The 14,564-nt window shown below is 38.1% G+C and overlaps 1 protein-coding gene and 1 long non-coding RNA gene across 4 annotated transcripts in view; both read left to right on the top strand.

Moving 5' to 3' along the window:
• Positions 1-296: 296 nt before the first annotated feature.
• Positions 297-14,564, top strand: part of LOC126751062 (uncharacterized) — a 76,847-nt gene continuing 62,579 nt past the window's right edge. Inside the window, exons 1-2 of the mRNA XM_050460982.1 lie at positions 297-552; positions 661-1,260. Of these exons, the coding sequence (XP_050316939.1) occupies positions 1,229-1,260 (32 nt within the window). The 5' untranslated portion in view covers positions 297-552; positions 661-1,228. The remainder of the gene's footprint in view (positions 553-660; positions 1,261-14,564) is intronic.
• LOC126767858 (uncharacterized) lies at positions 4,206-7,867 on the top strand. Of its 3 annotated transcripts, none has more exons than XR_007669166.1 (3): positions 4,206-4,955; positions 5,011-5,409; positions 5,512-7,867. It is a non-coding gene; the product is annotated as an uncharacterized LOC126767858 (long non-coding RNA). The 3 variants fall into 3 exon arrangements; XR_007669165.1 differs by having other exon boundaries at positions 5,011-5,448; XR_007669164.1 differs by having other exon boundaries at positions 5,011-7,867.

Below are 14,564 nucleotides of genomic sequence, written 5' to 3'. Positions count from 1 at the left end.
TGCCACTTTCAGTGTCCGGTCGCTTTCACCCCTCGTGTTTCCACACTCATGGGCACCAGCACGTTCCACCGGATAACATTTATTTTAATTTACATACACATATCTACATATAATGTAAGCATACATGAAGTGGTATGTATATAAATGTATGCTTGCAATTCAATGGCCGACAAAAAAACTCTGAGGTGTTTGATATCCTGCTATGGCGCAGCCTTGATAGTAACCGTAAACGGCGAGGATATGCGATAATCTACGTATATTTTGCAGTGAATGAAAATTGAATTATTCGTTTTCAGATTTCCAACAAATGCACCGTTGCCGACTCGGTATCTGCTGTGTTGGGAACAATATTTTTAGAGTGGGCTCTTTTCTTCAAACGCCTTATCGAAGACAGTTGTACATGCGAAATTAGATGTGTGCATTTAACGTGTATAAATTTTGAATAAAGCAGCAAGGTAAATCCTTACCTTGGTGGAGCGGGATTGGACAGAACCACTCTCTTTTACACAGGAAATTTCGAATCGCTTGGAAACGGCATTAAGAGAAAACGAGGTAAGCTTCAAAATTCTACAACATGCAATACATTTTGGATATAAGTGCTACTATGCAAGTTAAATAATCTGACATCAGGTCCATTTTAATTTATTTTAATAATCGTAGGTTCTATAAGAATCCTGAAACATTCGAAAAGTATTAGTGCGACCGAAAGCGCCAATACCGACTCAGTGTTCACAGCCATCCAAGGCATGCCTAGGTCTTCAGTGCAGGATGCAAAAATTCTCTTGAAAGTACGTGTTCTGTGAAAACTCAGAAATCAAAGCAATCGGAGTTCAGATAGATTGTAAACTGTTCTATAAAGTCCGCAAAAGCGTTTAGAGCGGCGGTAATAAAGAAGGCCAAAAGAGTTTCATGAAGATCCTTCTGTAAAGGCGAAGAAGGGGATTACGAATCCTAAAGGTTTAGGCGCATTCACGTCAAAACGCTATTTCCTTGGGTTATCTTAGAAGTGTGGAAGGTGACTGGACTTCGAGCAGCAAGGAAGGGGCCCGCGGACTTTAGAACGGCGATATAGCTTTCTTGGATCTTCTAGACGAGCATGATCTCACATGAGCTTTAAATTCGTTCAAATCATTCAAGTACCGGAACCTGATGACATCATACCTGTGCAACTTCAGCGGACGGTAAAGGTGTCATTAAGCTATTTGACCCACATCTACACGAACTGTGTATGAAGATCACATTCCCAGGAGGTGGAGACAGGTAAGTCTAGTGTATAAAGTTCTCATATGAATGTTAAAGATTTCAGGACTATTCGCATCTGCTTGTTTTGGTTGAAGACGCTGAAGAGGCTTACGCACCTGCACATCAGAGGCAGGATATCGAAAAATATAATATTGACACTGCCATAGCTGGAGCGATCCCTCATACATAAGAAATATGCGGTGGGAACATCATTGAGGGAGTATTCAACAGAGTGCGACCGGACGCGCTTATTAGTTCCCCGGATAGGTTTGAGGTTGAAACGATGCTAACGAACGAATCTCAACCATAAAAATAAAACTGAACTGGCTTCATGTACCAGGAGGATTGTAATCTCAAATGCGCCCTTTTCCTCATTAAGAGGCTCTCTACCTCACTCTCGAAAAGGTGAAGTACTGGGACCGCATCTTTGATATAATTGCCATTGGTTTAATACTATTGTTGTAGAGAAGCTATTGGAAAGCGGTGGGATCTCTCAACAAAAGTAATGCTTTTGTTTTACGAAACGGCAGTTAAGCCAATACTATCCTATAGTGTATTTGTCTAGTGGAGGATACTTGGTAAAGTCACGCTCGCTAAACTGTTCAACGAGCGGCACTAATTAGCATCAGTACTACACTACGAACAACGCCAAATATGGCACTTAATGTCATTCTACATATAGCACCCGTGGAACCTACTCCTAGCAGCATCTTCTCCGCGCACATACCGCCAGAGATATGTGGGTTGAGCCGGAGTCACTGGAAAAGAGGCGCAGTGGATTAATCGAATCTCGAGTGAAAGGTTTGAGGGGTTACCTTCTGTCGGAATCTCTCAATAAACTATTGTTTCAGACTTCCGAACCACTTTGGTGTCTTTCAAGCAGAAGTCACAGTCATCAAGTTAGCAGCAGCTGTACTTCCCCGAAATGCTTGTTTTTTAGGGAGGTATACATCCACTCCGATAACACAGTTTCTATATAGTCCTTGGATTCGCTAACAGTGAAATAAAAGCTAGTCAAGGAGTGCATATCCTCACTTGGAGTAGCATTTAACTGCGTGCTTGGAATTGTCAGTAATTTTAAGGGCTATGAAAGACGGCTATGAAGGAGAGGTTCCCCTAACTGCAAGCGTAGGATCTATGGGCTTCGCCAGAGCTCAGCAAGAGTTTGTTATCAACCAGCACTTGTACTGTTGCGAAAGTCTTCTGGCTCAGAGCGGAACTACTAAAAAATCCATTGAACCGTCAGCTCTTAGTTAAGCTCAGACCTCCGCAATGATAGACGTCCTTACTAGACATGATTTTTGATCTAAACCCAAGAGTTCTGGGCATCACAGCGGTGTAGCGTTTTTAACAGTCCAAGAGGGATGTTGGTCTAACGAGTAATCAGTCTATCCCCTTAATCAAATCTAATCTAATCTAATCTAACCTAACCTAACCTAACCTAATTTATTATCCCAATCTTCATATATCCATTATTCTGCATTGGTTAAATCAATTAAATTAACGCTTCTACAGTCGCTAATCCAATGACAAATAAGGATAAAAAATCATGCGCTCTCGTTGGCCGAAAAGTAAACAATGAAAAAAGCGATGCGATTGCTGATGACAAACTCTTCGCTAAATTGCAATTTAAGCCGAAGCAGAAAAAGAGATGAAATGGAAAAGCAATGGAAAGCGACCGCCTGATTGACAAAGCAACAAAAAAGCCAACACAAAACAACCAACGAAAAGATTGCAGGTTTATCCAAGCACACTGACATACGGGAACAAATGCACACATCCGAACACGACAGAAAGGCAGACATGCGATAAAGTCAAAGCCGGAGTCATATCGAAAGCCATTCGTTGGAGTATTTGCCACTTTAACGTGCATTAAAGTTCACATTAATGTGAAGCGATGCTATTCGATGGGCGGGGAGGGCGAGGCGACGTTTTAATGTGGTGCACCGCACTCGAGTGTTGCGCAAATAAAGCGATTGCACTAAAAATCGCTGTAGACAATTGTCGGTGTGCAAGCGAACGCATGTACATGTGTGCGTGTGTGCACAAATATTTACACAATTACATACGAAAGCGCATGAATTGATGTATGTATGTGTGTGCTACTCATCAGTGCATTACCACGTCGTTTTTCTAATTTTACAAATGCATATTTACGTACGTGTGTGTGTGAATGAATTCTATTTGTGTTTGCTTTGAAAGCATAGTAATAGCTTGGAAAAACATTTGCGGTTGTGAAGCGCAGCGATTTTCGATGGTCTTTTGAGCACAACTCTTGATGCTGTTGACCAAGAGCACTCGTTGGTCGAAAGCGTCTACAAAAGTGGTGAATGAGTGCAAAGCGATTACATTTAAATTGATTATTTGATATTATATTATTTATTCTTTTCTGTTAGCATTTGAAGCAAAAATTTTCCAGTTACAAATAAGTGATATGTAGTAGTAATATATCAACCAGAAATATATGAATACAATATCTAGGAAGATGGTTAGGTAAGGTTAGGTAAAAATGGCTGATCGATGATCGCACGTAGACTAACAAATTAGTCCTTTGTGATGCCATTAAAAGAAAACTCACGTATTCGGACTTACAGATTGCCGAAGCGCTTTGTAGCCAATATATATGTAGTTACACAGACGCTTAACTTCAACCCCCGCCAGTTCGGTGGGGTGTCCAAAGGTATGCGCCCCCAAGTGTCTGAGTCTTGACCTCCCAAAAGCGGGACAGTCAAGCAGGAAGTGCTGGCTTGTTTCTACCGCATCTTCTTCTAAACAGCATCTGCAGTCGGCATCCGGTAAGATACCCATTCTTACCGCGTGGCCCAGCTATCTAGTGAGACCAATAGGACAGTGGCCCATTCTACCGTTAAAAGACCCTTGCTACTAACAATGAGAGGTTGACCCGCCCCACACCTGTCTAATCACAAAAACTCTAGGACTAAGATAGATTAGACATTTTCGATCTCCTGCGATCTATACTGAATTCAAGGCTAATATAGCCGCTCTACTATCTGAGTGAATAGTCACTTGTCTGTAGGTGGATGCACTCTGTAGCAGCAAATCAGCTGCTACCTTGATGGCTGCGACCTCAGCCTGGAATACACTACAGTAGTCGGGAAGTCTGAAACAGGAGTTGATGGAGAGCTATGATAGGAAGATGGAGTCATGTGTAAAAGTGCACGTAAGTGAGGAAAGTTCTTTGATTGCCAATCACTTGAGAGTGACCAGAAACGATTCTTTGGCATATAGTTCAAGCAGCTCACGACTTCCGGTGCTAGACCAAGTATCCTCTGAGAGACCCACTTTTTGATGGCGACCATGGTAAACGAATTACGGATTACGATTTGAAAGCATGCACCTGGAATGTCGGGTCCCTTAATTGGGAAGGGGCCGCTATCCAGCTGGTTGATGTGCTCGTAAAAATACAGGCTGACATGACTGCGCTAGAAGTATATGCGATAGAAGGGAGAAGGGCTGACACGTGTCGATCCTTGTGGAATTTACTTCAGTGGCCATATAAAGGAGCGCAAATTCGAGGTGGGATACGTGGTGGGAGAGAGACTCCGTCGCCAAGTACTGTCAGTATCTTACAATAAGTTATCGTAATTTAAGTTTCTGCTTTACAGTTGTGGTTCTTTCATTGACTGTTGCATATTCCGAAAACTTTATTAATTTGCGTCGTTTTTAATCTCAATCAAATGAAGGCGCGAAATGTAATTAAAGTTAATTTTTGCAATTCCCTGCACTTCAAGAGTTTCCATTTCACAGACCTTGCGCGCTGCTATCGCATTCGTTGTCGTCGTCATTTGCTTAAGCGTCCATTATCTACTTACCGCGCTCGTTATTCAAGCCATCGACTGCATGCTGCACTCGTGCAATCAGTTTATCTGTCAATAAATGAGATAAGTAAAAAGGTTGGTTATATCACAAATGTATACATTTATATGTGTGTGTGGAGTGGAATATGGGCCAATTAGCGAAAGCATAAGCAGGAGGTGCATACCAAAAACTATTAACATATTTATGCACCAAAAAGAGCTTATAAAGTTTGCCACGACGTTTATTAGTTTGTATACTATATATGCAATTTTGAGATATCATTTTGAAATTTTTGATATCAGACCACTACAACTGGAGCTGCCAAACAAACTGAACGATTGAAAGCAAGTACCTCCATAGAGAACTTTTTCATTTGTGAAGATATTTGTAAGAAATTTTGCATGAGCTTTTGATTAAGGCAATGATGTTATCTCCAACAACTTTTGTTAGATCGGATAACTATAGCATATAGCTGTTATACAAACTGATTGGTCGGAATCAAGTTCTTGTATGGGAAACTTTTTCATTTGACGAGACATCTTCATGAAATTTTGCATGGGTGCGATCTCCGAAGCAACTGTTCAGATCGAGTCACCGATAGTCATACTGACGAATCGATCAAAATCAAACATTGATAAGGAATATTTTGTATTTATGTAGAAGAATTGCAGCTAAAAAATGCATTTGTATTATTGTTGAATGCTTGGTTATTGGACCAAGGGACTATTCAAAAATATTTGTGCTTATTTAGGCATCAAAAATTTGGGTGCTTCTTTGTTTTTCGAAACAATGTTAAAACATTCAATCAAACAACACACTGTGTTCCCACCTCTAACGTCCAAAAAAACAATTTGTAGAAATATGGAAAATCCTAGGTACAATGCAAAAACACCATAACACACAGACGCAACAATTCAAATACGAAGCAGGGAAAATGAAGAGTCAAATACAACATTCCGAATGCGAAATGCTTGTGTGGTTTTGCGCTATTGTGCGGAAGTTGTGTCGGTGCCACATACGCCACGGTTGACACAGCCGGTGTCAGCCAGCCTACCGCACGCAAAGGCATTGTACAGTGCGAGATGACTTTCTACATTATCAGCAAGGATAAAAGCATAACTAAAATCTGCCATAACGAATAATAAATTCATGAATTATAGTTGCTCCAAAGGTCTGACTATAGCAGGGGGCAAGGTGCAAATATTCCATACTATATGTATATCCATACGCTAGCAAACGGACAATAACGGTCACGCCATGGGGTCTTGTCATAACTTTTCATGCACAATGGACAAAAGGTGTGTAACTTCCAGAGCAGCAATGAAATCGCATAGATCAGAGAGAAAGGCGTATGAAAATAAAAAATGATAGCTGAATAAAGGCTTTACGTATTTCTGCGCCTTGACGGATTTTTATACATGACAAATAAATATTTGTAGACATGGCCGTGATAACTGTCTGCGTTTATATAGAAATAAAATATAATATACAGATGAAATAAGAGAAATGTATTGAAAACATGGACTTTATCGTTGTAGCTGATTTTAAAGCTAATATTGGCAGTCGAAAAAGTATTTTCTTATTTTGTTAATGGATGTCGTTGCAGTCGTATATCTCCAGTGCTACCAATCACATTGTGTCATACCATATAGTGTTGGAAAAGTGAGATTTTGAGCTTCATTCAACCAAATTAGGGAAAGTTGAAAAAAAATTTGCAGCTGTTCAAAAATGTGTGACAATAATGAAGAAATTAACTATATTTTGAAATTTTTTATAAAAAGGGAATGCCACGCAAGCCACCAATGAAATTTGTGAAGTTTAGAAATGGAATGATAAGAGCACTAGATATTGTATAATATTTATATAGGGATATAATCCAAATTCTTCTTTTGCAGAAAGAAAACGTCGGAGATCCTAAAAAATATGGCTTCAGTTAAACCGATATTAATACCAGTAGAAATACAGAAGAGTCTTTCACATTGAGTTTGTACTTACTCATTAAAATATTTACTTAAATCTTCTAAACGAACAAAGAAATAGCATATCCCGACAGTTATTACTACATATATACAAGTACATACATATACTATGTTCACATTCCTTAGTTTGATTTATATAAATCCGAACTTGCGGCCTATCCTCGGAACCAGAGCTACAGAAAAACAAACAAGGAATATATGTAAAAAATCTTGCCTAGATTGACAAGGACGGCAACAACAAAAAAACATGGGCATAACTGTTGGACAGAGTAACGCACCCAAGCATATTAAGTATTCCCATAGCAAAGAAAAACGTGGACGTGTAAGGATAAAAAATGAGGACCACACAGCCAACAGCAAAAGCAAGCTAACCGGCAAGTACATAGCTCGCAGCGACTGACTACGCTGCAACCGCAGTGCTGGTCAGGTTTCCTTTTCGCCAACCACCTATAAGCCTACCTTTTCTGTTGCTGGGTCACTGGTGTATTTTATGAATTCCATATGAATTTATGACTGCAATAAAAGAATGGTAATCGAAGAAGGCAAGAACAATATCCTTGAAAGCGACAACACGCATTGTCCCACAGCCACAGTGGTGAACCAATGAAAAATAGGTTAAGTATACGCCAAGTACCACACAAGACACGTTTCCTGTCTGTCGGTTGGGAAGCTGCCGTACAGGCAGAGTATGAGTATCTACTATTGGGCAATATACAATTATATTTATACACTTTGTCCTAGCTGTTTATATATCTCTAGTGCTTAACCCAATGTGCATAAGGAGACAAAATATGTGCAAATAAACAATCTTGGAAGTTCGTATACAACACAGTAAGCTGATTGCTCGTTGCCAGAAAAAAGTTTGGAATTATTTTGCTTGTCTTTGGAAAACTCATAAATTTCTTCAAAATATATTTTGATAGTATAAATATATTTTCAATATTTTATAATTTACAAACGTATTTAAAAAACATTTTTGAAGCATATTATTGTGCAATATTATCGTCGAAAAACGTCTATCTCGAAATGATGCAATCGAGCTTTAGTTTAATAATTTTGGGTAGTCGAAAAAGTATTTTCGTATTCCGTCAATATATGTCGCTGCAGTTATATATCTTCAGTGTTGAAAAGGTGAGATGTTAAGCTTCATTTAACCAAAAACTAATTAAATTCGGAGAAGTTGAAAGAAGTTACAGCTGTTCAAAAATGAGACAAAATAATGAAGAAATTCGCTATATTTGGAAATTTTTGTACAAAAAAATAAAAGTGCCACGCAAGCCACCAATGATACATATTTGTGAAGTTTACGAAGAGGTTGCTGTATCAGTTCGTATAGCACAAAAATGGTTCGCTCGCTTCCGTTCTAGAAATTTCGATTTACATTGATGAAAGTTTTACACTGATGGAATAATGTCTCTAGCGGAAAATTGGCAAAAAGTGTTCGACCAAAATGGTGCATATTTGTTTACTTATTTATTTTTATAAATACAAAGTTGAAGTTTGATTAGAAATACGAAAAAACTTTTTCGACCACCCAATAATCGCAAAATTTTTTCTCGTGTATTTTCCTGCCGCAAATACCCGTGCATACCGTACGACTGCAATTGCTATTTATGCTTGTTAACGCTAGTGTATTGTTAAAATGGATATAAAAGGGCATTTAGTATATTTATTGACCAAACCCTTAGTAGGTAGCTACTATCTAGTCATAAACCAATGTGCAAATGTATGGGTATTACCGGGCTACAAGTATATGTGTGTATATTAAACACCCGCAGAGTCCCACCACATCTACTTATTTATTTATCGTACGCCTGTAAAGCCACTACCTACAGCAAATTAATATATCCGTATACAAATTTGTGTGCGTCGTGTATGTGTTTGGCGATATTTGTGGATGGCGCCTCACAGTGGGATGCTGCTTTTACCGACTGCTTGAACCAATATTGACTATTATAAAAGGTTATTGCTCGCTTGCTTTATGCCACCGGCTTTGCTACTGTAAAGGCTGGAGAGAGGACAGCAGTGAAATGAGGGCAGCATGTAGTTTGAGGGCAATTTATTGCGGTATATGATTGCAGAGAATATGCGGATTAAAAGTAATCAAATAAAAATAAAAATTTTGCCACAAATATGTGCGCTTGCGAGACTAGTACACTGAAATTGAATATGTGCATAAACGATTCCAAGTAATTTTCGTATTGGTCCACCATTGAAAGCAAGCAGTGATTTATAGAAAAAAGTGAAAACTAATTTTAATTGAACGATTGATGTCAGTTAGCCAATCAAGCCTTTGCACAGCCAATGCGCGAGGGATCAAATTGTTTTTCCAAGAAGAAGGGAGAAAGGTAAAACAGCTTGCAACCAAAACGCGAAAAGTCGATCAAAATAACTGCATACTTGTACAAAGGAGTATTTGTCTTGCAGCAATAAGAAAAGAAATAAGTTCTTGTTAAAAAGGACAATTTTAGTTGAAGCGCTGCATTTCGCTTGTTATAAAATTGTGTAGTCTTTTTGTACAGAAATTTAAAAATTAAATATATGTATATATGTATATATTCACAATAACATCCATATTACGGCAGCTACAGAAGGAACAGAATAAATGTCAGCGCCAAAACAATGAGCGCAAAACACCACGAGTTTTATTGCGCAGAGAAGTTTTCTTATTTTGTCTTCTCTTTTTAACACCTTTCATTAATGAGATTGTACCCGCGAGATAACGGATTTTATGCAAATATTACGCTGCAGTGGGACTGCTAGCGAATACCCAACATAATTTAATTATTTCATATTTTTCGCAGAATTTTCGTGTAATTTTTTAGACGCTGGCAATATATTTCAAAGAGTATACTAGATTTGTTCAGATCACGATTGTTTGAAGCACTGAATAACTGGAAACTAATTGGGGTAAATATTTAGCAGATAAATAGTATAGCAAACTATTTCAGATGACGAGTTATATGGTAGTCTAAAAAGTCTTTCGTATTTTGTCAATAGATGTCGTTGCAGTCAAATATATATATATATATATATATATATATACTTATGTCATACCATATTGTGTTGGAGAGGTGTTCATTCAACCAAAAAAAAATAAATTTGGGGAAGTTGAAATCAAAGTTACAGCTGTTCAAAAATGAGTGAAAATAATTAAGAAATTCGCCATATTTTGAAATTTTTGTATAACAAAAGGATGAATACCACGCAAGCCACCAATGAAATTTGTGAAGTTTACGGAGACGATGCTGTAACAGTTCGTTTAGCACAACAATGGTTTGCTCGCTTCCATTCTAGAAATTTCGATATGAAAGATGCACCTCGCTCTTATCGACCTTTCGTTCAAAAAGTCGATGAAATTATGGAAAAGATTGACCAGGACCGCCACACAAGCAGTCATGACATCGCTAAGGAACTTAACATTCATCATTAAACCGTTTTGAATCATTTAAAAAAGGCTGGCTACAAAAAGAAATTCGATGTTTGGGTACCACATGAATTGTCTTTGAAAAATTTAGTGGACCAAAATAACATCTGCGATTCGTTGCTGAAACGTAATGAAGTCGAACCATTTCTGAAGCGAATGGTAACAGAAGACCAAAACTGGATTAAATATGACTATAATATGCAAAAAGATCGTGGTCTAAGCGTGGTGAAGCTCAACAAATGGTCGCAAAGCCAGGATTGACGCCTCGAAGGGTTATGATGAGTGTTTGGTGGGATTGGAAAGGAATCATACACAATGAGCTGCTCCAGCCTAGTCGAACGATTGATTATACATTTGACTGTCAACAACTGATGAGATTGAAGCAAGCAATCGAAAAAACGGCCAGAACTGATCAACACACAGGGCTTCGTTTTGCATCAGGACAACGCTAGACCACACACATCTTTGATGATTCGGCAAAAACTGAGAGAGCTTGGCTGAAAAGTTTTGATGCATCAACCACATAGCACAGACCTTGTACCATCGGACTACCATTTGTTTCGGTCAATGCAGAACCTCCTTAATGGAGTACAGTTAACTTCGAGAGTAGCCTGTGAGAATTACTTGTCGCAGTTTTCCGCCGAGAAACCAGAAAAGTTTTACGCTGATGGAATAAAGTCTCTAGCGGAAAAATGTTCTCTAATATACCTTATGTTAGATTTAATACCCTTCTGTCGGTCTACGTATCCCCAACCCCTTCAATTACCCAGCATCTTGACTTTTGGCGGCTATTTGCAAATGATTCAAAATTTCTTCTGATATTTCTTGGGATTAATACCACGAGTTTAATTTTTACGCATGACGAGTTATATAATGTTCGGCTGCACCCCAACTGCGCGTTGCCTTACTCGTTTCATTTTCTTTCCCATCACACCACTTGTGACACTGCCGCCTTAACTTAGACACTGCTTACACTTTCGCTGCCGCCAGGGCATTTTTCTCATTTCTCTTGGTTTTTGTTAATTCAACCTTTTAGCCGTCGCCGCTTTTACCTTCGTACCTTTTGTTTTGAAATGGTCGTTTTGGACACTAAATATTTGTCGTAAAATTTTAATGACTTTTTATTTCGTGTCTATTTGCCGGCAATAAACGCGCCTAATGATGTTCTTTTAATGAGATTTGTAATAAAGAGATGACTTGATTCAAGTATTCTTTGGAATTCGTTACAAAAATTCATGGCAGCGGTTCAACAAAAATATTTTTTGTGTATGTATGTGTGAAATGTTTTCTCCGTAAATTGTATTTGTTCAGCTGTATCACTGTAAGCTAAATAAGAATCTGAATTAGTAGTCATTAAATATTTAACAGCCATGCATGACTTATTTAGAAGAGCTAAATTTCTTAATAATTTATGTTTGAGGATATGACCAGCCATGTTGACATCTGAGTGATAGCAGTGAACATTACTTGCTGTGGATCGACTAAGCAAATTTTGGCTAAAGTTTTGGATATGAAGCACGTCTGATACCAAAAGTCTTGAATCATTTGCAAAAATTTGCGAATTCCCTAACAAGCAGGCAAATGTGGCATGAATAGAAAATGGCCTCACATGCCGACTATTAAAACTCAAAAGAAATGGCAAAAGAGCTTTGGTAGGAATGTTAACAGGTCACTGTCCGATGGGCAGACATACCAGCAGACCAGAAAAATCATATAGTGACTATAGTAAAAGCTGTCGGAAGGTAGAAGAAGAGGAGACTATAAAACATTATTTATGCAAGGCTTTGCTTAGGAAAAGACACACAATTATCGGTCAAGGGTTTCTAAAAGACGTTTCGAAGTTTACGCAAATAAAACTTTTATTAATGAACTTTAACGAAAGCACGAGGTGATTCAGAGAGGACATAACAGAGTGGGGTGACTTTAGTTCCTATGTTTTCATAATGCCACGTTTAACTGTCACTCTACCGCGTTAACTAGGACGCCTGCTGACAGATTTTAGAAACAGTGAACAGGTACTTTGAGTGTTCGAGAGTTCACTAAGCGTATGAAAATCGCGTTGAAAAGCCTCTTTAAAATACAAATAAAGCAAAAAGCTGCTTCAGAGCAGATTTTCTAACATACATATGTGTCAAACCGCCAACAATGCATCCACAATTTCATTTGCAGTTACTTACATAACAACCAAATTACACAATTCAATAAAGCGATAACTGCGGAGGCTTTTTTATATGTCATAAATCTTTGCATGTACGAAAAAAAAATGTACTGAAATATATTCAATAATCCGAAATGTCAAAAGAATTATTACATGACAGACCACAAACCAGTATTGTTTCTCTTAGAATTCCAAACAAATTCGTCAGCGAAATCCCTTAAGCGCACAGCTGTGCACTGGACTTTTGCGTAAACGCAATATATTGCATTAAATCATCAGCCAACGACGAGCTGTGTGTCATCCCCGAAAAACCAAGCAAAAAAAAAAATAGAAAACAATAGCAACAATAATCGCAAAAAGCCGAAAGTAATATTTGCTGAATGTCATTGTATTAGTTAGCATATTTTAACATGAGAGTTAGCGCGCAAACATGTGTGTACGCAAGAGCACAAGCTGACCAGCAGGGCGTATGAGTAATATGAAGTACTTCTATGATTGTCACAAAAGTGTTCATATTACTCATACGCCCTGCTGGTCAGCTTGCGATCTTTCGACAGCGAACGTATGTACATATATAAACATTAGGGTGGGTCAAAGTGCGTGAATTTTTATATCAGGCAGTGAGCTTTGCAATTTAAAATGAATCTTTTCATTGATATTTATAATTAAAAAAATAATAATAATTTTTTTAAAACAGTCGAACTTCAACCATTAATAACTTTTAAACGGTTAGGTTTATGAAAAAATCATATCAAGCAAGAAAAATATTATTTTTTTTTTGTCTTGCCCTAATATACATACATATTACATACATATTTGTGACATATTCGCTGGCATTTAGCTGTCCAACAGCGAACGTTGGCGTTGTACGCCATGACCGCGTAACAGAAAACCGCACAACAACGCTGCAGAACAAACAGCATTCCAGTCTCAGTAGCTGTAAAAATAATAGCAACTGCAATAACAACAACAGCGGGGTCCTGACAACAATCAATATGTGCATTAACGCTTGTGTTCGTGCGCAAATCAAACAAGATATTTGATAGAGCGAGATCTACACATTTGCAAAATGCTATTGTCACGCAACGAATTCCGGGCAACTGGTTGAAAATCGAAAATAGCACGCGTGATAAGATTTTCGCATAGCATATTCCTGTATCGAGCTAAACAATCTCACAATAATCGAAATAATACATTAGTTGAAAGCACATTGCTGGTTGATTAAATGCATTGCAAAGTGTTGTTGTGTTGATGAATGTGGCATTCAATCAGCGCATATACATACATTCACCTATTAATTGCAGCTGCAAATGATGGACACCGATCTAATTATTCAATAATCACTAGTGTCGCATATGTTATGTATGTAAGTATATGCGATTGTGATTACTATGTAATTAGCTGCGAGGAATTTCTCCACACTAATGCAATTGGCACAGTGTCGCTTTAATTTGTCATTGTAATATGAACCGAATTTCGGCGTGAATCTCTGGCTTTGGTAAGTACGCGGCTTGTGACCGGAGCCACCTTTGCATGTAAGAATGCATTTATGAAATGATTAAATTGTTCCTTTCGTGCAGAAGTTGTGGTATGTAAACGATTCGCAGTGCACCAGTAAGCCGCTGCAGCTCAATTAATTAATTTGTCTCCTTTCATTGCCGACATTAAATTGTAAAGTAATTGTTTATGCATTACATGCATGTAATTACACGCGAAAAGTATAATTTATCTGCACAATTTATCATCAATGCGGCTGTGCAGAGAAAGTTATTTGATCAACAAGCTGTCGCACTTGCATACTTACTTCCACAAACTAGTGTGTTCACTTTCACAGAATCATTTTTTATATAAAAATATAAAAGAAGGAAATCAGTAGCTGATAAATACTACTACAGCACTTGATTCCGATCGCTCAGTTTGCTATAAATGATAGTGTTCA

The sequence above is a fragment of the Bactrocera neohumeralis genome, chromosome 2, assembly GCF_024586455.1.
Source record: "Bactrocera neohumeralis isolate Rockhampton chromosome 2, APGP_CSIRO_Bneo_wtdbg2-racon-allhic-juicebox.fasta_v2, whole genome shotgun sequence".
Lineage (NCBI taxonomy): Eukaryota > Metazoa > Arthropoda > Insecta > Diptera > Tephritidae > Bactrocera > Bactrocera neohumeralis.
This window is presented reverse-complemented; position numbering and strand designations above follow the sequence as displayed.